This window comes from Phaseolus vulgaris, chromosome 5 (assembly GCF_051622355.1).
Source record: "Phaseolus vulgaris cultivar YP4 chromosome 5, ASM5162235v1, whole genome shotgun sequence".
Lineage (NCBI taxonomy): Eukaryota > Viridiplantae > Streptophyta > Magnoliopsida > Fabales > Fabaceae > Phaseolus > Phaseolus vulgaris.
In genome coordinates, this window is record NC_143502.1 from 43,121,127 (window position 1) to 43,144,517 (window position 23,391).

Here is a 23,391-nt window from a genome sequence, read left to right on the forward strand (position 1 = left end):
TAAAATGGGTAAATATTTATTGCTCTACCTTATAATAGTTTATTTTTAGGTTGAAAGATGCTAGGTCAAAGATCAACATGCATTTTTTTTTTAATTAAAGATGTTAGAACAACACTAGAAAAATCATCAAACTCTAACTAATTTTAGAGTCTAAAATAATTAATTACTATTGGATTAAATTATATACCATTTTATAGATCAAGAAATCATTAGTATGCAAAATAGTTTACGTTATTAAATAAAAATTTATAAAGTAATTTTTAAATTGGTATCTAACCCTTAACTACCAAAGTTTTAACTACTAATATTTTAGATTCTAAATTAATCTCTAAAAGACTAATTGAGACCAATTTATAATCTAAAATATTAGTAACTAAAACCTCGCTAGCTAATTTAGATACCAATTAATAAACTATTTTATAAATTTTTATTAATAATAGAAACCATCTTAGATATAAATATTTTTTTAGTGTCTAAAATAGTATATTTTAGAATCTTATTTAGTTAATACAATTACTAATTTTTTAATTTTTTTTGTCTCTAAATTTGATTATTATGAATTTTTTTTATACTATTTAATGAATTTATTGTAGTGAAAACATTAGTATTATTAGTATTAGACTTTTTGTCCACAAGCATTTATATAAATGTATATAACTTTTATCGTCTTTTTTAGTACAAATCATGCATCTAACTCCTTAATAATGAACCTGGTGGAAATATACTCTTTCTATAATACAAATTATGCATCTAACTCCATAACTGGTTATTAGAAATATAATGTTTATGAACAAAAGATCTTACAAGTTTTCTTACAACAAAATGTCAAGTTTCAAAATACAAATTGTTGCACCTACATCACTTTTTACTCAAAAGCCCAAAAAATTAATGACATTTAATGTAGCATTTATTCTTTTATATAAAATATCAAATGAATTGCATGATAATCTTGACCAAACTATGACTCTAAGAAGAGATAATTGCAGAAAAAAATATCTAACAAGTTGAGGTATAGATTGATTTTCAAAATCACTCAGTGTTTAGGGAAGATAAAGAAGAAGAGAAACAATGTTCTCTTGTGAAAGTCTTAATATTTTCTCAAAAACAAAGCATGAGAATCAAACATCTTTAGTCTCTTGTGTTTATACCAAGTGAGTATTCACTAAAATACTATATTGAGTAATATGAATGGAAAAAGAAGAAAAATAAGAAATTATTATAAAAGTGAGAGATGATTTGAGTATTTTCACCACAAATTTATGATTTATTGAGTGTAAGGGCAAGAAATAGAAAAGAAAAACTGAAAGAACAAATCAGATGTATGCAACAGAGCTCTTCTTTTCTGATACCATCTTAGATTTATTTCTTCAAGATAACACTTTAGCATGTATGATGAAAAGAAGAATATGCAAAGAAGAAAAGAGAAGAAGAAGCAAAGGCAGAGAAAAACAAAAAAAAGGGATTTGATTGAATTGTATCTTATATTACAGAAAGTGATAAACCTTGGCTTATGTACAAAACTGAAAAACAAATATAGAAGTAGAAAAACATCAGACGTATGAACACTTAACTTCATCAGTTGAAGAATTTATTTTAACTTCAATAGATAGATATAAATATGGAATGGAGAAAAATCTCATAACACAACCAATTGTTAGCAAAGATACAGATCAATTTTCAGTATTCATAGCTGAAACAAGGTGTCAATTGAACTAAGCCATATAAGAGAATCCATAGCTGAAAAAAGTGTCACCACTTTATTTCAGTAGGATTCATATGCAGTTAAGAATTCCACAGTATTTTGCATATTGAGGAACTATGTCAAGCATGTGGTGGGCAATTCTCAATGCCAATCAAAGAAAACAAAATATCTACTAAAAGAACAAACCATTGATCCATGCAAAAAACTAAAAAGTCTCTGGAATAAAGTATTAAGTTCATACACGAAACCACAACAAAAGGGTGAATTAAGGTTCATGTTTGGACCTATGATTATTTCATAGTGATGAGAAAGTGAAAATTTGCAGAAAGTTGAGTACTAGTAATAATACTACACTTCACTATTCTGCTGCAGTAGAAGGCAAATAACGGCGACAGTTGTCAAAGCCATACCAAATACCATTAGGTATGTAAGTATTGTAGTAAAATGTAACAGGATTGTAGTTATAGCTGTACACAGTCACTTTCTCTGGAATCCAACCATCGTATCCACTCCTGTATAAATACAGATAGCATGTTTGATACGTACATGGACCGTTTATCTGAAATGTATCCGTAGAGCACCTCTCGAATGTCCCTGATCGAGGATCATCCAATCTTGGCACATAAACCTGATTCATTCATTGATTTATTATCCAACAAAGTTATGTACATATACACTGACACGAACACTGAGAGAGAAATAAGTATAATTTTTAAAATGTAGGATACGGAATATGAATCTATATATTATATAATTATGAATTATATAAATTAACAATAAAAATTTATGTGTATAAGTATGTTTCAGATAAATTTATGGTCTTTTTTTTTTAAGATTTCAGACGTAAACTTATGGTTCGTGTTTCACCCATATAAGTTTAAAGAAAGGATATTAGACCATTAGTTATTTACAGTTAGTTGTTTCAAACTCTTTTCAGTTTCCCCTACACCTCCATTCTTTTACTATGTATATAAACCTTTCTTTTCCTTTTCATAATAATAAGAAATCATCTTTTCCATATTCTGTTTTCTAATATTGACAATAGAAATTTATATATAAGTATATTTCAGTTTTTTTAACAGAAAAATGATTTCATGGTTGGTTTAAAAGAATTTATTTCTTAACTTTATAATCATAATCAAAATGTATTCAATAAATTAGAATTTTTAGAAAAATAAAATTGTGTTAGAATTATCATAAATCTAACATATTTTTTGAATTAGACACTTCATATGGATACGTGTCTTTGTCTTACAAGTACCATACGACTGTTTATATCCGATACATGCATCCGACACGAACACACCAGGCGTGTGCAAAGCTCATAGCAACAAAGTCAGTAATCAGCACCAAATTAACCAGCACACCTCCAATTTGTATTTTCAATTTTCATTGGCCTAATTTCATTTGATGTAATCATAATAGAGAAGGAACCTGATAGCCATAAGCATCACCAAATGAAAGACTAATCTGATCTCTGGTGTAAGAGGGAGAACTGCAGCTGGTTTGGAAGGTCACCGTGTACTTGCAGGAACTAGCAGTGTTCTGCAAAACGCATACACAACAGAACAACCTCAAATTTCACACACAGTAACAAGATCTGCAAAATGCTTCAGTTCAAAATCGAAATCCAAGTACCCTTTCATATTCTCTGGTCTATCAATGTTCCTTCAGTAACAGCCAATACAAACATTGTTTGTAACGAAACTTTGCAAGTAAAAGTAGATGATTTTGAAGATTCAGAGTAAAGGGTATTCAATTTTACTTTCAGAAACATCTGTAAAAGTAAAAAAAGAAAACTTTGTTACCTGCGACTTGGTTTGGTTGACCCTGAAAGATTCATTGGGTTGAGGTTGAGTTTGAAGTTGAGAGAGAGTGAGTAATGGGGTTGCTGCTTGTGAGAAAACAGCGATGAGGCATAGCGTGAGGATGAGAATGAGAGGTTTCATGGTACAATGTTTGAGAGTGTTGTTGGGGAGAGAACGAGGAACACGCTTAATGTTGGACAACTTTTCTTTTATTATCACAGAACAGGGACATTAAGGGGTAGGTGTCAACCATTTAATTTCTACCTATTTAGCAGAATTCGGATATTGATAGTGACACGACATGGAGGATACAGATATGGAAATACGTATAATTTCTAAAATGTAGGACACGGAGACACGAATCTATTTATTATATAATTTTGAATTATATAAATTGAAAATAAATATTTATGTGCAAAAAGTATGTTTGAGATTCTTTTGGAAGTATGAAGATATTTTTCATAACGGGTTCAAAAGAATTTGTTCCTTATTTTTATAATCATAATAAAAATTTATACAATAAATTTGAGTTTTTAAAAATTATTGTATTTATATATTTTAAAATTGTATTAGAATCATGCTAGAATTTTCAAAAATCTAACAAATATATTTTAGTTGAACACTTCACTGATAAGTGTTCTACGAGTGTCAACACCGATAAATGTGTCTGACACGGATACGCCATTTAAAGAGAAGTGTGTCTGACACCGATATGTTTTACAGATTTTTGTTTTTTTAACTGTAAAAAAATTAAACAACTACAAAGTCATAATTTTTTAGATTAATGAATGAGCTATAATAGATTATGTGATCATAAATTGTCTAATAATTTTATTAAAAATAAATTTAAACTTAACTCAATCTTTTAAATTGATTTATAAAAACGTCAAATAGTACAAATTTATATTCTATGAAATGTTCTTATATTTATATAAAATCATTAATACACCTTATCACGGCAAGATCTATTAACTTATGCATAAATAATTTAATAAATTTAAAATATTTTTGTTAAGATAAACTCTGAAATAATCTATCTCTAGTTAATATGAAATTGTAATAGACATTAATTAATTAATATTGATATTCAAATTTTGTGTTTGAAATTTAAAATTAAAATAATATGAATGTGAAAGGTGAAAAAGCCATTTCACAATAAATTCCAGTTTTCTTTTATATTTTTCAAGAACACTTGTACATCAAAACATTTCCCATCACTTTCAATTAATTAAAACAACTTCAATTTTATATAACAATATTTTTTTTATATTTTTATATTAAGTTAAATTTATATTTAATTTAACTTTATAAAATAAAATTTACATCTATTTATATATTATAAAATATTATTATTTTGAATTCATGTGAGATTTCATATTTATATAATAAATAGTAAAATGTAAAATAATTAATTGAGGAATTATTTAAAAAAAAGCATTTGGCAGCAAAGCTTTCCTTACTGTAATAATCTCAACTGGCATTTTTCATATCTGATACTTTCTTCTTCTTTTGTTATTACAAAATTTAAATTTGATATCTTCGTTAAAGGGAAATAAATACGTATTACTAAAATTAACCATCTTTTGTATTTAGGCTTTTAAATTTTTTAATAATTGATTATATGTGAAATATAACAGTAAAAGACAAACTAATTATTAATTAATTTAAACGCCCTTACACGTTCACATTTTTTAATTAACTTTAACTATCAATTTATAGAAAACTATCGCTAAATTTCCATTCGGGGATTTAACTTATATTGACATTATCTTATAAATATTATTGGAAAGGTGTGGAATCACAGTTACAAATTTCATATGTAGTTTTGTGAAATCGAGGAGGAGACTAGTATCTATTTGTTCTTTGAGTGCAGAGTTGTCTGATTACGGTGAAACTATTGTTGTGCATCTGGGCGTGCAGAGTGTGTTTCACAACGTCCAATTGTTAAATTTTTCTCAACTTAAGATGAGCAATGCACCTGCTTAGGTGAATGAGGTTTGGAAACATAGAAACAGGGTAATCTTTATATATGAGAACTATGTAGCATAAACACTAACACAGACAAGGATACAACACAAATATGGACATGGAACTCTTCAAAATGTAGGATATGAGAACACGAATTTATATATTATATAATTATGAATTATATAAATTGACAATAAAGATTATGTGTATAAGTATGTTTCAGTTTTTTTAGCAGAAAAATGTTTTCATAACTAGTTCAAAAAGATTTATTCCTTATTATTCATTTTTTAAAACTGTGGTAGAACCGTACTAGAATTGACAGAAATCTAACAAATATTTTTCGAACTAGACATTTCACCGATATGTATCTTACAAATATCGTACAATGTCTAATATGTGTGTTCGATATGGACAAGTCATTTAAGAGACATGTATGAACCTCATAAATTTTACGATTTTTGTTGTTAATTTTATATAAACTAAAATATATTTAATAATTTCCAGTACAGAGACCAGTCCCTTTTTAAACCGTAAGCAATGAAGAGAAATTATTAGTGCCAACACGAGTTGTTGTTTTAATACTTTTTCTTTTGTGTGAGTGAAATACTCTCTCAATTCCTATTTATCGGTCTTAAGGGAAAAAATTTATATGTTGTTTTAGATTTTCAATAATGTATGTTTATATAATGAAATTTAATTATATAAAAATGATTAAACATTTTATATATACAAATATTGGGAAGAACCGACAATCTTATTTTATTTTTATTATATGCAAAAATCCATCGAATATAATATAATTTGTAAATGAAATTAATGTATAGTTGACAGATATGAAAAAAAAAATATAAAATTCAGATATTGTTAAAAAACTGACATAATTTTTTTTATTTTTGACGAAAAGTGTTGTATTTAATTTGGGCCTCGCCGAACGCGTGGGTTAAAAATAGTTTATATTTAGATGGTGAAGAACTCATCGCAATCCACATGTCAGCGTCAAAAAGAAAGTTTAACCTTTTCAAGCAATTTCTTCCTCCACTCCCTAATTTATTCTTACATTTCCATAAATCTCTTAATTCCAAAATTACCCTTTAACAAAGTTTTTCTTTATTTGTATAATCTATAAATGTTCTAATTATAGAATTTGAAATATAATTTTTAATTTTAAAATTTGAAATATATTTTCAAACCTGTAAAACACTTTTCAAACTCTAGAATTTAAAATGCTGACATCTCCAAGTACTGTGTATACAATATAAACTGACCTGATAAAGATAAAAAAATGTACAAGTAAAACATGTACTGGTCGTCCGTACGATATTTGAAGATTTGGTATCTGATAAACATCAATCAACACGATCAAAATTATTATATAGAAAATTAACTAGACTAATGAATGATTAAACACTGAGTAATACATTCTTAATTATAATAAAAATTCTTAATCCAACCCAATAACAAAGAACTCAGAATAATTATATAAATAGGGACACAGCGTGGGACTATATATTATGGGTGGTCCGGCCCGATAACGGGTGGCACGATAGGTCCAACACAAATACTCGTTAGGATAGGCTCGAAATGGCTCTGATACCATATTACGAAGTGGACTTTAAGCCTAACTCAACCCCATAAAACCGGCTCAATGGGGTGAGGTTTGCACCCACTTATATACTATGAAAGGCTCTCATCTCTAGTCGATGTGGGATCTCCAACAAGTGTCGAATACCAAAGTCTTACTTGAACATCAAAGTATCTTTTGCAGATATCATCCAAGTCCAGAGATCACACGAAGATAAGAAACAGAGGAGCGAAAAGAATACGAAAAGATCATTCAAGTAGAAGGGAAGAAAGATAGTCCGATCGATCGAGAAGAAAGATAATCGTTCTCTTGATTTCAACCTTATTCGAGAACAGAATCAAATAAAGTCACAGAATCTCTCAAATACGGTATACATATATATAATATACACAAAAGACGAGTGTACTCACTTGTGGCAAACAACTAGAAGTTCTTCCTTTTTTACACCCTTAAGGTTGTGAGCTCCTAGTTTAACCAAGAAAGAACCCCAATGTAGACGCTCCTCCATGAAAACTGCAATGAAAGAGCCACTCATTCAGACAATAAAAAAGTTGGAAGCAAGACCAATGTTAGTCTATTATTTTTAATACATTATTTGTCTATTATTCTTGAGAATTTATACCTAAATTTCTAATACAAACTTTAAAAAAATTAATTTGTTTTAGTCTTAGGTTGATTAAGAGTGCGTATGACATGACTGCCCAACAACTAGCACCAACATTTTTTTGGTACATCCACTACCTCCAATATAATCATTACTCTTTCTGTTGCTTCAACTTATCTCAGATAGTTTTCACCTTCTACCCTAGTAATCTAAGATGTTTTCTCTAAAAATATTTACATTTTTATGCAAAAACTAGAACATGAAATTATCTTAGGGATGAATATTTTGTCGTATTACAAGTCATATTAAAAAGTTATAAACTGATTCAACTCAATACATAAAGGTGCTATAAGTGAATATATAAAAGAAGATGAATGAAGGAAAAGCATAAAGAAAATGGTTGCTAAATGGTCCTACCACTATCACCAATATAATAATTATTTTTGAAAGTTGCTAAGGGAGACTGGTTCAACCTGTGTGTAGTTTCCACCTTGGCCATTGTCACTCTCATGTCTCTTGGTGGAGAAGACTGTGAGGTTAGATAAAAGAACAGTTATGAGATGAGTTTTGTGGAAGAAACTGATATATGTGATTGTTATATATGGTGTTCTACCACACATTTTTATTGAGGACACTAGAAATTGCTCACACCATTTGGTGATAAATTAATTATATGAAAGGTTTTAATAAGCATTTAGATAATTCATGGAACTAAGGTTGTATTTGCATTGGGTTGGAGATCACACATCGACTAGAGATTAGAGTTTTTCATTGTATATAAGTGGATGCAAATCTCAACCTCATGAATCGGTTTTATGGGATTGAGTTAGGCTTAAAGTCCACTTCGTAATACATTGCCTTCATACATGTACAATTTTCTTAAAAATACAAAAAATATATGATATATCATCCACAAATTCTCCCTTCACCTCTACTTGCACATCCATATTTCTTTTTTAATTCCAACAATACACTTCTGAGTATAGTGCATAGTGTGTTGTCTTTTTCTTCATTTTCAAGGAGTGGTTCGTTGGTGGTTGAAGTAAATCTTGTGATGTTTTCACTAGTGTTAATTGCGTTCTTGTTTGTTTATTTTTTTTCATTTTTTTGTGTGTATTAGATTGTATAATCAGTAACTCTCTTTAATTAAGAATCTATTTTAAATTGTACAATTCGAAAGCAACAAAACCAAAAAAAAAATCAGCAACGCACAAAATAAGAATACAAAACTCAAAAAAAATATTTTCACACGGAAGAATATCAAATATAATGAATCTTCTCGTCAACTCTCTTACACATCCTCACATGATGCAACTGCTTTCTCAAACACGGACTAGAAACAAATGGATGTGTTATAACTAAAATTGAGGTATAAAAGTGCGGAGTGTAGTGAAATTATTTAAAAATAAATAAAATTATGTTTCATTTAAGATTATATAAAAAATTGAAAAGATTAAAACTGATTTTTCTGAAAAGGTGAGGGAAAATTTGCCTATATCATGTGACATTTGACAAAAAATGGGGTCCATGACATTTGTGAACCATGGTTAATTAACTTTAATGCTTGCTCTGTTATATAGCCCTTACATTCTTGATCAGTGTCTCTATATCTTCCTCTCTGCTCTTCAAAGGTTGCTCTCTTTCAAACTCTCTTCTTGTTGCTGAATCAATTCATATTTGTTTCCATTCTAACAAGTCTTATTGAACACCAATTTTAGGTTGAACTAGCTGTGATAGCACCAATATCATGTGCTAACTTCAGGTGTTTGTAGTGATCTGATTAAATTTAATGGTGCAGGTAACTAAGTGATGGCACAAGTTGTGCTTCATGGAACCCTCCATGCCACAATCTATGAGGTGGATAACCTCAAGGCTGGTAATGGTGGTAATATTTTAACCAAGGTTTGCCTCTTTCTTTCCCTCCCAATTCATTGCCTTTTAATCTTCACCTCAACTCACAACACATATTTGTTATGGTGTCAGAGATGTCTCTGCCATTGCCTTTTTCTTCAGAATCTTTGACCTGCTCAAAGAACTTTATTCTCTTAGGCCAGTTTGTGTGTGGCCACCAAATGTGGTCAAGGAACATTTAATATACTTATTAAATATTTTTAACTTATGCTTCTCACTTTTCAAGTGTTTCGAATATTCTTTTGAAGCAAGAAAATTGGATGGAAGTTGTTCTAGATAAAAATATAGGCGATCTCAAATTCAAAAGATTCAGAATAGTTAAGAATAAGTGTACTCTTAGTATAGTATAGTGTGTAATTTGTCATTAGTCTCCTCTTGTTGTCTTTGTTGTATTTGACTTTGCTACTGACGTTCTTTCATAATAAATGTTCTCCTTTATTCACGTGTTGATTGTTCGAGATTTTTTCGGTGCTGATGGAGTAAAAACCTATTAAGACGAGATTTTTTAAACGCACTGCATCGGACTCTGTACAAGACTCTACAATAGTAATGGCCTAGGTGATTGGAAGAATGCAGGAAGAAAGAGTGTGGTAGTATCAAGATGACACAAACCTTGTTGACAGAATTGAGAAGTTGAAGATGGAGTGGAGATCATTTAGACAATGAAAAAAAACTAAAAGGATTACATGAAAATTAGTAGAGATTTTACAAGTTATAGAAATGACTGTTTTTCTTTGGTTCTTGTATGTTCCAAACACATTCTTAATGGCTCTCTGTCATGCCGCAGAAGAAAACTACTTTGCTTTTGTCTGCTAATTCTGCATGCATTTCTGATATATAGCTGCTGCACAACATGGAGGAGACCATTGGGATTGGGAAGGGAATCACCAAACTATATGCAACCATTGATCTCGAGAAGGCACGCGTGGGAAGGACCAGAGTCATAGAAAAAGAGCACACAAATCCTAAATGGTACGAATCTTTTCACATTTACTGTGCTCACGAGGCCTCAAACATCATATTCACAGTGAAAGATGACAACCCTATTGGAGCAACCTTAATTGGAAGAGCATATGTGCCTGTTGAAGAGATTTTGCATGGTGAAGAAATAGAAAGATGGGTTGAAATATTGGATGAGCACAAAAAACCAATACACACACGTTCCAAGATCCATGTGAAGCTGCAGTACTATGATGTTTCAAAAGACCTTAACTGGGGCCAAGGCATAAAAAGTCCTAAATTCCCTGGAGTTCCCTACACTTACTTTTCACAAAGACAAGGGTGCAGGGTTTCCTTGTACCAAGATGCTCATGTTCCAGACAACTTTGTTCCCAGAATACCACTTTCTGGAGGACACACTTACCAACCTCGTAGATGTTGGGAAGATGTTTTTGATGCAATCAACCACGCACAGCACTTGATATACATTACAGGGTGGTCTGTTTACACAGAGATTACATTGGTGAGAGATTCTAGGAGGCCAAAACCTGGAGGAGATGCAACACTTGGAGAACTTCTAAAGAGAAAAGCACGTGATGGTGTCAGGGTTTTGATGCTTGTTTGGGATGATAGAACTTCTGTTCCTCTGTTGAAAGAAAACGGGTTCATGGCTACTCATGATGAAGATACCGGGAACTACTTCTACGACAGTGAAGTGCACTGTGTTCTGTGCCCTCGCAACCCTGATAACGGTGGCAGCGTTATTCAGGACATGGAAATTTTCTCCATGTTCACACATCATCAGAAGATTGTGGTTGTGGACAGTGCTCTCCCTAATGGAAGATCAGATAAACGAAGAATCGTGAGCTTCGTGGGGGGTATTGACCTCTGCGATGGAAGATACGACACTCAGTTTCACTCTCTTTTCAGAACCTTGAACACTGCTCATCATGGTGATTTTCATCAGCCTAATTTTCCACATGCTACGATCAAAAAAGGTGGTCCAAGAGAACCCTGGCATGACATTCATTCTCAGCTTGAAGGGCCAATTGCATGGGATGTTCTCTTCAACTTTGAGCAGAGATGGAGGAAGCAAGGTGGCAAGGACTTGCTAGTTCCTCTCAGAGACCTTGAAGATGTGATTATTCCTCCTTCCCCTGTAACTTACCCTGATGATCATGAGACATGGAACGTGCAGTTGTTTAGATCCATTGATGCTGGAGCAGCTTCTGGGTTCCCTGAGACTCCCGAAGAAGCTGCTAGATCTGGACTCATCAGCGGAAAATTGGTAACTAAAAACTTGGTAGCTAATTAGATATCAATTTAAAAATTATTTTTTTTATAAAAGCTTCTATGTTAGGTATCATCATGTAACTTACAACAAACATAGACTGACACCTCGAGTAATAACAATCATCTATCATCGTATGAAAAAAATATTATTTAAAAAAGAAAATACAAAGATAAAGATGAACTAGACCAAAACTCACATGTTAACAAAAACGATACATGGTTAGATTATACATATTCAAAGTTAAATTATAACTATTCAAAAAAATTATAGAAACAGGCTAGATGAAAGTCTTATCTATAATACTTTTAGAAACTATATATCAATAATAGAAACCAATTTAGACACCAATAAATTTTTTTAGTCTCTAAAACTGTCTTTACTTTAGTCAATATAGCAACTAATTATTTTTTGTCTCAAAAATTAATGTCTGTCTAATGATTTTCTTGTAGTGTATAAGTGACAGAGGCATTCAAGATGCTTATATCAACGCCATTAGACGTGCAAAGAATTTCATCTACATTGAGAATCAGTACTTCCTTGGAAGCTGCTATGCTTGGAGTGATGATGGGATTAAGCCTGAAGACATTGGTGCATTGCATCTGATACCGAGGGAGCTTTCTCTTAAGATTGTGAGCAAGATTGAAGCAGGGGAAAGGTTCAGTGTGTATGTTGTGGTTCCAATGTGGCCGGAGGGTTTCCCGGAGAAGGGAACAGTTCAGGCAATATTGGACTGGCAGAGAAGAACAATGGATATGATGTATAAGGATGTTGTTGGAGCATTGAAGGCTAAGGGAGTTGAAGAAGATCCTCGGAACTATTTGACATTCTTCTGCCTTGGTAATCGAGAGGTGAAGAAAGAAGGAGAGTACGAGCCTTCAGAAAGACCAGATCCTGATACAGATTATCTGAGAGCTCAAGAATCTCGACGCTTCATGATCTATGTTCATGCAAAGATGATGATAGGTAAGTGAATATTGATATTCAGATCCAAAACAAAGTTTTTTTTATCGACAAAGAATAAATAAAATAAAATGAGTCGATTTCCAAGTCTTTATATAGATTCAGGGTATAGTGTGTTCCAATCCTTATTCAAAAAGTGGTCAAGACCAATCTGTTAAACACCTGATCTACAAATATTCTTCTGACTTTACATACTTTCAAACCAATCCTCGAATGAAAGGAACGGAAAGCCGCATCAAAAGAAATCAGTTATTACCCTATAGTCTTTAGTAAAAAACAATACACACAAAATAACCTCTAATACATCCAAAAGTCTACAAATACATTTACAAATAAAAAACCCTCACCCACAAAACCAAACCATGGTGTCGCTTTCTTCAAAACCTAAAGAAACTTTATCTGTTTACTAACCTATTCAGGAGCCGCAAAACGTATTCATAACCCACCACAAGAAACAAAAGCGAAAATTGATTCTTTCCATCAAAACACTAGAAGCTAGCTCACAACCTGCAACCAATAACAAATCCATCTTTTAGCCAAAGGTAATTTAACATTGTTTTTTTATGCAGTTGATGATAAATGGGTACAAACCTAACCTTATAAACCGGTTTTATAAAAAGTTGATTTATACTTAAAGTTCACTTCTTACAATACACAAAAAAAAAAATTCCTAATACATCCAAAAGTCTACAAAAACATTTACAAATAAAAAACCCTCACCCAGAAACAAAACCCACAAAACCATGTCATAATAAACCTTATCCAGAAACAAAACCCACAAAATCACCCGCTTTCTTCAAACCCTAAACTTTAGGGGCCTACTAACTTGTTTGAAAACTGCAAAATGTCTTCATAACCCAACACAAGAAACAAAAAGGAAGATCGATTGTTTCCTTTAAAACACTAGAAGTTAACTCACAACCTACAACCTCTAACCAACAACAAACTCCTTCTTTTAATCAAAGGTGATTGAACATTGTTTTTTATACACTTATTGTTGATGATAAGTGGGTACAAAGATTTATGGTTTAAGGATAGACTTTAAGGTTTAGCTTATAAACCGATTTTATTAAAGGTTGAGTTAGACTTAAAAGTGTACGTCTTTTAACACATTATTTTTCATGCAGTTGATGACGAATATATAATCATTGGATCTGCGAACATAAACCAGAGGTCAATGGATGGTGGAAGAGACACTGAGATTGCGATGGGTGCATATCAACCCTATCATCTGGGTGGGAGAAAACCTGCAAGAGGTGAGATTCATGGTTTCCGCATGTCACTGTGGTATGAACACGTTGGAATGCTTGATGAGTCCTTCCTCCACCCTGAAAGTGAAGAATGTGTTAAGAAGATAAACGAGATGGGTGACAAGTATTGGGATCTGTACACCACTGAGCCTCTTGAACAAGATCTTCCCGGCCACCTTCTCCGGTATCCTATTGCAGTTTCCGGCGAAGGAAGTGTGACACAACTGAAAGGATTTGAGTTCTTCCCTGATACCAAAGCTCCTGTTCTTGGGGTCAAATCTGACTACATGCCACCTATTCTTACAACTTAGTTTCATCTTCATCTTCTTCTTCTATGTTACTCTAAGATCTTTTCATTTTTGAAAGATATCAAAAATTTTTCTTTTATTAAAAATAAATAAATAAGAATCACTTTAGGGGTGGTTCAATCTTTATACATAAAGAAGAAAACATCTTACCATATTCCTACCACGAAACTCCTACCATGTTCATCATGTTCTGCTCTTCCATGAACTCACGTATGCATAATTTCTTTAAGCGTAAATATCACTTTTGGAATTTAAACTTAACTTAAATTTGAGTGTTCATAAGTTAATAAAACCACCAGATTACAATGGAAAAAAATAAATATTTTTTGAAAAAGATGAATCTGCTTTCTGTTTAATCTGAGGCAAAGGAATAAAAGTTTTACTTGTTTAATCATTATACAAGTAATCAATGTGATGTATTAAGGTAAGAAATATTATTTGTAAATAAAAATACTGATTAATCATTAGTAGTTTAAGATTGGTTTTGTTAAACCATAAATACAAATTTTCATCAACACTATAAGAAAATTAGGAAATAATAATCAAAGATAAAAAATAATTAGTTGTTATAATAATTAAATTATAAACCATTTTAAAAACTAAAAAAAAATAGTTTCTAAATTAGTTTCTATTATTATTAAATGATTTTTAAATTGGTATCTAATTAGCTACCAAAGTTTTTACTACCAAATTTAGAATTTAAATAATTGGTAGTTAAAATCTTGATAGCTAATTAGATATCAACTTAAAAATTATTTAATAATAATAAAAATTAATTTATAAATTTTAAAAAAATTAATCTTTAAAATAATTTTTAATTTAGTTATTATAGTAATTAATTATTTTTTGTCTCTAAAATTGATTTTTATTTAATGATTTTTGGTGGTTGATTGTGATATAATTTAACTAATGTTGAATACTCTCTAGTAACCACAAGCAAAATATAACATGTTCTGCAAATCTACACCAACCTAGATACTGAAGGAGATAAACTTATGAATGGGTCAATTGAAAATATTTTCCAATGTCCAAATTAATAAGAAAATAAATGATAATATAAAATGATAGTTTTTATAAAGATATTTAATTTTAACCTTTTAATTTTCACAGATAAAAGAAAACAAAACCAATAGAAATTAAAGTTGATTGATTATCATCCTAACAAATTTATAGAACAAAGTTGTCATCAAGTGTGTGTTTTGTTGTTGTTATTCTTCACTTTTTCTTTTCAATCATAAAAGTTTATTTTTTATAATAATTATATTACTCTTTAAAATAAAGTTTTGAAGTGATTGATTTAGTGTTAAAAGATTATTTTCTTTGTTAAATTTATTAATAAATAATAATAAAATAAGGAAAGCTAGTTTTGATTGATTACTTATTTATAAATATTTTTCGAAATACTTGATAAAAAAATTTGGTTTTCATGGTTTGAATAAATTATATAATATCTATTATAAGTTTATTGTTATCTACCGACACACCATTTTTGGTTAGTGGTTGAAATTGATTGTGTTTAATATATTGGACCACCATCAAAGCTTTTCACATTAATGCTGAGATCACAAAAAATAAAAAAGTGGATTCCCATAATTAAAGTAACATATCTATCTGGACTCTCATCATTTTATCTATTAACTATATAATAAAATATTTAATTCATAACAACTTAACTAATTAAATAGATATTAATTTAAAAAATTACTTTATAAGTTTTTATTATTAATAAAACTTACTTCGACAACAATACATTTTTAATTTATAAAATAATATATAATTTAGCTAACATATTAATTAATTGTTTTTTTCTAAAATTAATTATTATTTAATAATTTTTTAATAATAAATAAAATATTAATATATATTAAAATAACTGAAAAAGATTTTAAAAAATGAAAACCAAAAGTTAAGCAAAATGTTTCAAGGGAAAAAAATAGAATTATATATATATATATATATGAAATAAAAACCAATTTTTAAATACAAACAATAACTAGTTGCTATAGTGATTAAATTAGAGACTATTTTAGATACTAAAATTAGTGTCTAATTAACCACCAAGGTTTTTCTACCAAATTTAGAAATAAATAATTCATAGCAAAAACCTTAGTTGCTAATTAAACACCAATTTAGAAATAATTTAATAATAATAGAAACTAATTTAGAAATCAAAATTTGTTTAGTCTCTAAAATGGTCTCTAATTTAGTCAGTATATCAACTAATTATTTTTTTATATCTAAAAAATTGGTTTCTATTTCATGATTTTCTTGTAGTGATATATTGAATTTTGAAAATCTATAACTTTTTTTTTCTTTTAGTTTTTAACGTCATAAAATTATGATTTTTAATTATTTAAATAATTTTATTAGTACTGATTTAATCTTGATTAAATGGCTAAAGTTTAATTTTGATTAAATCGCTATAATTTAGTCTAAAACATTGACCCGTCTAATTTTAAAAATAGTATGATTAATTGAGTCTAAAAAAGCTATCCATAGTTAAATAAATTTAAAAATTTAATTATTTTGACAATTGAACATTTTTTTACAATATAATATAATCCCAAATAAAGTCATTCAATGTTTCATAACATCTTCTATTAAATAAACTATAAACCAGACGTTATTTCCTTAACAAGAATGTCCAAAATATAAGAATAATTTGAAATCAATTACTAACACTAAAGTTGTTTGGTTTAAGAAAACATTCTATATTTTTATGTTTTTTGCTTTTATAGTAAACATTATAATAAACTTTAACAAATTTATAATAATTAAAATCTTGTCCTAAGATGAATGGATGTGGAAACAATTAAATCAACATTCAAATACTTTAAAAATACTTTAAAAATATAATAATTGACTAGTGGTTGAGAGATTATTTAGGATAATTGAGGTTTCTTATAAATTAGGTTTTTTCTTTTTATAATTTAGGTATGTTTGATAATTCATACCAACCTAGTTACTTTATAAGTTTATGGTAAATTTTGTGATTTCCATTTTCTTTTTCTCCTAGGAAAATGTACATTTCCATTTCCATACACTTAAAAAAAGTTCAAAAAATAATATCAACTACTAGAAACAAAATAAAATACTAATAAACATTTAACTAGTTTAGGAAATAGAGTAATCTATTGTTATTTAAACTTTTTTATTAGTAGGCATTCTAGAAACTTTGAATTTTTTAAAAATAGAAAAACATTCTAGAAACTTTGAATTTGAATTATTCACATATATACATTGTAATAGGAAAAAAAAATACCATTTGTATTTCACTCTCTTTTAAAAGTGCGTTTGATCAGTTATTTTAATATCCTAAATATATATATGAGACAAAATTTAATTAATGAAAAAATAAGATATTTATGAAAAACTATATCGTAACTCAATAAAATTTAAAATACTATTTATTTTTTGCATTTCATGTTTATTTAAATATCAAACAAAGTAAACCAGTATTTTTAAAAGAATATAATAAATAAAAAACTACATAATGAATATTTAAAAATATAAAAACATTTAAAACGTTTAAGAGGATTAACAAAGAAAGGAATTAATATTAATATAACAAGTGCTTTCATTTGATTGGGCATGAAAAATGAAAAGTTATAAATATGATATGATTAAGGATTTTTGAAGATGTGGGACTAATTATTTGCACACCTTTTTTGAAAGGAGAGAAAAAATGTAACATAATGCCACGTGGCAGCTGACAATTGGACACAAAAAATCATAGCGAACTAGTCAACACCAATTCATCACTATTATCTTATATTGTTTTATATATTTCATTGCTTTCTTCAATCAATGTTCATTCAACCACTTCCTCTTCTTCTTCTTCTTCCTCTGTAATCTGTGATCTGATCTCATTCCACACTCTGTTTTTTGATCTCTGTGATTTTCACCAGCTTTGTGGTGTGAATCGTTAGGTTCCAAGTGATGGCGCAAATTCTGCTCCATGGCACTCTCCATGCCACAATCTATGAAGTGGATAAGCTCAAAATTGGTGGCGGCAATTTTTTATCCAAGGTTTGTTTCTTTGCTAATTACTCTTCAATCATTGTTGACTAATTAGCGCAGTAGTATTATTACAGTATAATTCGTAGGTTTTGGTTTCTTGAATTTTGTTTCTATGGAGAGCTCTGTTGCTGCCTTTGTGGCATCCGCGTAACCTAATCTCGTACTCACACCTTTCATCAATGGAGAAGTAGAACTACCCCAAACCCCAGAATCGTTTTGGGAGGAAAAAATCTTCACTGTTTTTACCAGAGTATCTCTACTGAGTCTCTGTTCTGTTCTGTTTCATTCTGTGATTTTTCAGTTTGCAAGTGTTTTCGAATTGTTGAATGATAGTAACAGGCAAAATGATTAGAAGTTGGAAGGATAGGGTTAAATCCCTCACATGGATAGATAATTGACTACACTTTTCTTCTCTCTGAAAAAATAAAATTAAGGAAAATGTTATTTTGAAAATTATAAATTAAAATACACTATTTACTACTTTGATTTGCTTGATAAAATTTTAAAATTGTTCCATCTTACTAAAAATGTTGTTTATCTTTCTAATATGGTGGATGGTTATCAAGAATCACCACTTTAAAATTAAGAGGGATGGTTGTTCTTTGATCTGAGGAAAAACTTACAGGCAATGCTTTTACAGATGATGACATGGGTGTGTTTGGAATGTTAGCTTTCAGATACACTTGTTGGTTTTTCAACAGATTTTTCGTAATCATGCTTAATTACTGTTTTTCGTGTTGGAAAGTTTATTCTTAGCTTTAAACTTGATTATGGGTTGAAGTAATTTGAGTAGCTTTAGGATTGTAAAAGTATTTGTTAATTTTTATCACTAAGATGCTTTTATATAAAATAAATCACTCTGGTTCACAACCAATTTTATTCAAAAATAATTTTATCAACATTCGTCCAAACATATATCAGGTGAGTTTACTAAAAAGTTTTATGTTGTTAGTTTTAATTAAAAGTTGCAATACATAGATTTTTTTAATTTTTTTTATTAAAATTAACAATTTATAATGCATGATAGATTATATTTAGATGGAAATATAAAAACAAATTAGTCACTCGTAGTTTATATTCCAGAGACTGTGGGGACGAGAATTGTAAGAAAAATTATCTAAATTGGGCAATAGATTAATTTGGTGTGGATCTGAATATTCTGAGCAATATAGTACCCATCTCCTTTATGTGGTCCACAAGGGAAAAAAGAGGAAAAATGAAAAAAGGAGAGAGAAACTATAGTGGAATAAAGATTGAAATGATTATGAACATGAATATGAATATAATTTAAGAGGGGCGAATATTTTTTTTAAATGTAGCATGAGAACAAGTATTAATACTTTACAATTTTCTGAAGTAAAATATATCTGTCTTTTAATATTTAATCTTAACATTTATATTTTAAAATTATTGAATTTAATCTTTACATTTCGTCTCTATCATCATGTGGCTCGCGCATGATTGTTACGGTTAATTGTTAATCATGATATGTGATAATATTAACAGGATTTAGATCAGTTATAAACTATTATTCATTGAACTTGTCTTTTACCTCAGTATTTTTTAGTTTTACAATGCTTGCACTTATGCTATGTTTTCAACTCGATAGCTTCCAGGATCATAAGCATCCTTATCAAAGCCACTGCTGGAATCTTTCTTAAAAATAGACTGAGATGCTTTGCCTTCATCTCCCTCTTTTTTCCCGATCCATGCAGTCATAGTGTAACTGTAGATTATCCATTCACGCGTGATGAAATGAATAAAAATTGTTTTAGTTAGCACCTTTACATCCATGTACATTGTTCTTAACTCTTAGAATTTCTAATTCCATATATATTTTTCTGATTTAGATCGTACATAACATCGAGGAGACCGTTGGTTTTGGAAAAGGTGTCACTAAATTATATGCAACCATTGATCTAGAGAAAGCACGAGTGGGAAGGACCAGAATTATAGAAAAGGAGCATAGTAATCCAAGATGGTACGAGTCCTTTCACATTTACTGTGCCCATATGGCATCAAATATCATATTTACAGTGAAAGATGATAATCCTATTGGGGCAACATTGATTGGAAGAGCATATGTGCCTGTTGAGGAGATTTTGCATGGTGAAGAAATAGATAGATGGATTGAAATATTGGATGTGGATAAAAATCCAATACATGGAAATTCCAAGATCCATGTGAAGCTGCAATATTTTGATATTTCGAAAGATCGCAACTGGGCTCTTGGCATTAGAAGTCCTAAATTTCCTGGAGTTCCTTATACTTTCTTTTCACAAAGAAGAGGATGTAAGGTTTCTCTGTACCAAGATGCTCATGTACCAGACAACTTTGTCCCTGAAATACCACTTAGTGGGGGCCAGACTTACCAACCTCATAGATGTTGGGAGGATGTTTTTGATGCAATCACTAAAGCACAGCACTTAATATACATTACGGGTTGGTCTGTATATACTGAGATATCGTTGGTAAGGGATTCTAGGAGGCCAAAGCCTGGAGGAGACGAAACACTTGGTGAGCTGTTGAAGAAAAAGGCAAATGAAGGTGTCAGGGTATTAATGCTAGTCTGGGATGATAGAACTTCTGTTCCTTTGTTAAAAAAAGATGGGTTGATGGCTACTCATGATCAAGAAACAGAGCAGTACTTCAGGGGCACTGAAGTGCATTGTGTTTTATGCCCTCGCAATCCTGATGACGGTGGAAGCTTTGTTCAGGATTTGGAAATTTCTACCATGTTTACTCATCACCAGAAAATCGTAGTCGTGGACAGTGATTTGCCGAGTGGAGAATCTGAGAAGCGAAGGATTGTTAGTTTTGTGGGGGGAATTGATCTCTGTGATGGAAGATATGACACTCCATTCCACTCTCTTTTCAGAACCCTGGACACAGCGCATCATGATGATTTTCATCAGCCTAACTTTGGTGGTGCATCAATACAAAAAGGTGGTCCCAGGGAACCATGGCATGACATCCACTCTCGACTTGAAGGGCCTATTGCTTGGGATGTTTTGTTCAACTTTGAGCAAAGATGGAGGAAGCAGGGAGGAAAGGACTTGCTTGTTCCACTGAGAGACCTTGAAGATGTCATTATTCCTCCATCCCCAGTAACGTACCCTGATGACCAAGAGACATGGAACGTTCAGTTATTCAGATCAATTGATGGTGGAGCTGCTTTTGGGTTCCCGGAGACTCCTGAAGAAGCTGCTAGAGTTGGGCTTGTTAGTGGGAAGGATAATATAATAGATCGTAGCATACAAGATGCTTATATTAATGCCATTAGGCGTGCAAAAAATTTCATCTATATTGAGAATCAGTATTTCCTTGGAAGCTGTTATGGTTGGAGTCCTGATGGCATCAAGCCTGAAGACATTGGTGCTTTACATCTAATCCCGAAGGAACTTTCACTTAAGATTGTTAGTAAGATTGAAGCTGGGGAAAGGTTCAGTGTGTATGTTGTTGTCCCAATGTGGCCAGAGGGTGTCCCAGAAAGTGCATCAGTTCAGGCAATATTGGATTGGCAGAGGAGAACAATGGACATGATGTACAAGGATGTTGTTCAGGCCCTCCGGGCCAAGGGAATTGAGGAAAATCCTCGGAACTATTTGACATTCTTCTGCCTTGGTAATCGGGAGGTGAAGAAAGAAGGAGAGTACGAGCCTTCAGAAAGACCAGACTCTGATACAGATTATATAAGAGCCCAAGAGGCCCGGCGCTTCATGATATATGTTCATGCCAAGATGATGATAGGTAATTCAGAAAATTAAACTCATGTTTTTCTAAAGCATTCTTACCATTTCTCGGAATCACTTTTTCAAATCGATACTATTTATTACCATTGCTCATTCAGAAAAGGTGACCAATCATTGAGAATAACTCAAAAACATTGCCTTAACTGTGAAAACAGACGATATTTTCCTTCATGATGAAGTTTATTTTTTGGTAACATGAAACGTAAATGCTTAAAAGAAGATAACAAACACTACAAAATCGATTTATCTATCTCGAAGAAATCTTCCATGATGGTATCATAAGGTCTAAAAGTGACAGAACTTTTTCTTTTTGCAGTTGATGATGAATACATAATTGTTGGATCTGCCAACATAAACCAGAGATCAATGGATGGTGCAAGAGACTCTGAGATTGCAATGGGTGCTTATCAACCCTATCATTTGATCACGAGTCAGCCAGCAAGGGGTCAGATCCATGGCTTCCGCATGTCATTGTGGTATGAGCACCTTGGCATGCTTCATGACTCCTTCCTCTACCCTGAAAGTACAGAATGTATAGGGAAGGTAAACCAGATTGCTAACAAGTATTGGGATCTGTATTCAAGTGAGTCTCTTGAGCATGATCTTCCTGGCCACTTACTCCGCTACCCAGTTGGGGTTTCCAGCGAAGGAATTGTCACTGAGCTACCAGGTTTTGAATTCTTTCCTGACACCAAGGCCCGTGTTCTTGGCGACAAAGTTGACTACCTGCCACCCATCCTTACTACTTAGGTTCATTCTATATGCTTGCTTAATAAAATATAATAGTGCTTATGGTGTCAGAGTGAGCAATTATTGTAATGGTCCTGTAAGATGGTTTTATTCTCAAGACTGACTTCTAGATTTTAGCAATCTGATGCTGAGAATGTTACCCACTTGTATGACTTTATGTGCATTATGATAAATGTTTTCCGGTTTTACTGTTGCTTCTAGTTTAGGGTCTCATGGATTGCTTCAAGATAGCATGTGTAATGTTGCCCTTTGATTTCTTCTACCAATGTTGTGGGTATAATCAAGTCCAAGTACACAGTTTGGAAGGAGATTGTTCCCCATCTAAATAGAGTCTGAGTTCTACTATCTGCGTTTCTGCAAAATGAAAGGATTTCTTTTTGTGCTAGTTTTGGAACCAAAGTTTTAATTTGCTGCAATTTTGTTCAACTACTTCTGCCTTTATGCTCCATTTTTTCAATTCTTGAAATGCAGTACTTTGAAGATACCCATGTCAAAGTTTGTTCTGAACTGAAGCGAAGTAAGCTATTGATAGATCAGTAATAT

General features: G+C 31.0%; 3 protein-coding genes across 5 annotated transcripts; 2 read left to right on the plus strand and 1 right to left on the minus strand.

Annotated features, from left to right (window-relative positions):
• Positions 1-1,890: 1,890 nt before the first annotated feature.
• LOC137836032 (embryo-specific protein ATS3B) lies at positions 1,891-3,738 on the minus strand. Its single transcript, XM_068644837.2, has 3 exons — positions 3,511-3,738; positions 3,137-3,247; positions 1,891-2,330 (listed from the first exon to the last, which is right to left on the minus strand). Exons 1-3 carry the CDS (start codon positions 3,649-3,651, stop codon positions 2,061-2,063), a joined length of 522 nt encoding a protein of 173 aa, XP_068500938.2. The 5' UTR covers positions 3,652-3,738; the 3' UTR covers positions 1,891-2,060.
• A 5,459-nt stretch (positions 3,739-9,197) lies between these two features.
• On the plus strand, positions 9,198-14,468 carry LOC137836033 (phospholipase D alpha 1). Of its 3 annotated transcripts, none has more exons than XM_068644841.2 (5): positions 9,198-9,295; positions 9,463-9,566; positions 10,417-11,802; positions 12,258-12,771; positions 13,896-14,468. In XM_068644841.2, exons 2-5 carry the CDS (start codon positions 9,474-9,476, stop codon positions 14,327-14,329), a joined length of 2,427 nt encoding a protein of 808 aa, XP_068500942.2. In that variant the 5' UTR covers positions 9,198-9,295; positions 9,463-9,473; the 3' UTR covers positions 14,330-14,468. The 3 variants fall into 3 exon arrangements, with proteins under 3 accessions (XP_068500942.2, XP_090158597.1, XP_090158598.1); XM_090302471.1 differs by lacking the exon at positions 9,198-9,295 and adding an exon at positions 9,304-9,382; XM_090302472.1 differs by lacking the exons at positions 9,198-9,295; positions 9,463-9,566 and adding an exon at positions 9,686-10,318.
• Positions 14,469-17,964: 3,496 nt separating this feature from the next.
• Positions 17,965-23,036, plus strand: LOC137836034 (phospholipase D alpha 1). The gene is made up of 3 exons (XM_068644842.2): positions 17,965-18,355; positions 20,197-22,096; positions 22,415-23,036. Exons 1-3 carry the CDS (start codon positions 18,266-18,268, stop codon positions 22,846-22,848), a joined length of 2,424 nt encoding a protein of 807 aa, XP_068500943.2. The 5' UTR covers positions 17,965-18,265; the 3' UTR covers positions 22,849-23,036.
• The last annotated feature ends 355 nt before the right edge of the window (positions 23,037-23,391 follow it).

What these genes read in the sequence shown, in the direction of transcription:
- LOC137836033 (XM_068644841.2), top strand. Translation starts at nt 9,474, where the DNA reads ATGGCACAAGTTGTGCTTCATGGAACCCTCCATGCCACAATCTATGAG. An exon ending in GACTCATCAGCGGAAAATTG is followed by an intron (nt 11,803 to 12,257) that starts GTAACTAAAAAC and finishes ATTTTCTTGTAG; the next exon opens with TGTATAAGTGACAGAGGCAT. An exon ending in TCATGCAAAGATGATGATAG is followed by an intron (nt 12,772 to 13,895) that starts GTAAGTGAATAT and finishes TTTTTCATGCAG; the next exon opens with TTGATGACGAATATATAATC.
- LOC137836034 (XM_068644842.2), top strand. Translation starts at nt 18,266, where the DNA reads ATGGCGCAAATTCTGCTCCATGGCACTCTCCATGCCACAATCTATGAA. An exon ending in GCGGCAATTTTTTATCCAAG is followed by an intron (nt 18,356 to 20,196) that starts GTTTGTTTCTTT and finishes TTTCTGATTTAG; the next exon opens with ATCGTACATAACATCGAGGA. An exon ending in TCATGCCAAGATGATGATAG is followed by an intron (nt 22,097 to 22,414) that starts GTAATTCAGAAA and finishes TTCTTTTTGCAG; the next exon opens with TTGATGATGAATACATAATT.
- LOC137836032 (XM_068644837.2), bottom strand. Translation starts at nt 3,651, where the DNA reads ATGAAACCTCTCATTCTCATCCTCACGCTATGCCTCATCGCTGTTTTC. An exon ending in TCAACCAAACCAAGTCGCAG is followed by an intron (nt 3,248 to 3,510) that starts GTAACAAAGTTT and finishes TGCGTTTTGCAG; the next exon opens with AACACTGCTAGTTCCTGCAA. An exon ending in GTGATGCTTATGGCTATCAG is followed by an intron (nt 2,331 to 3,136) that starts GTTCCTTCTCTA and finishes TGAATGAATCAG; the next exon opens with GTTTATGTGCCAAGATTGGA.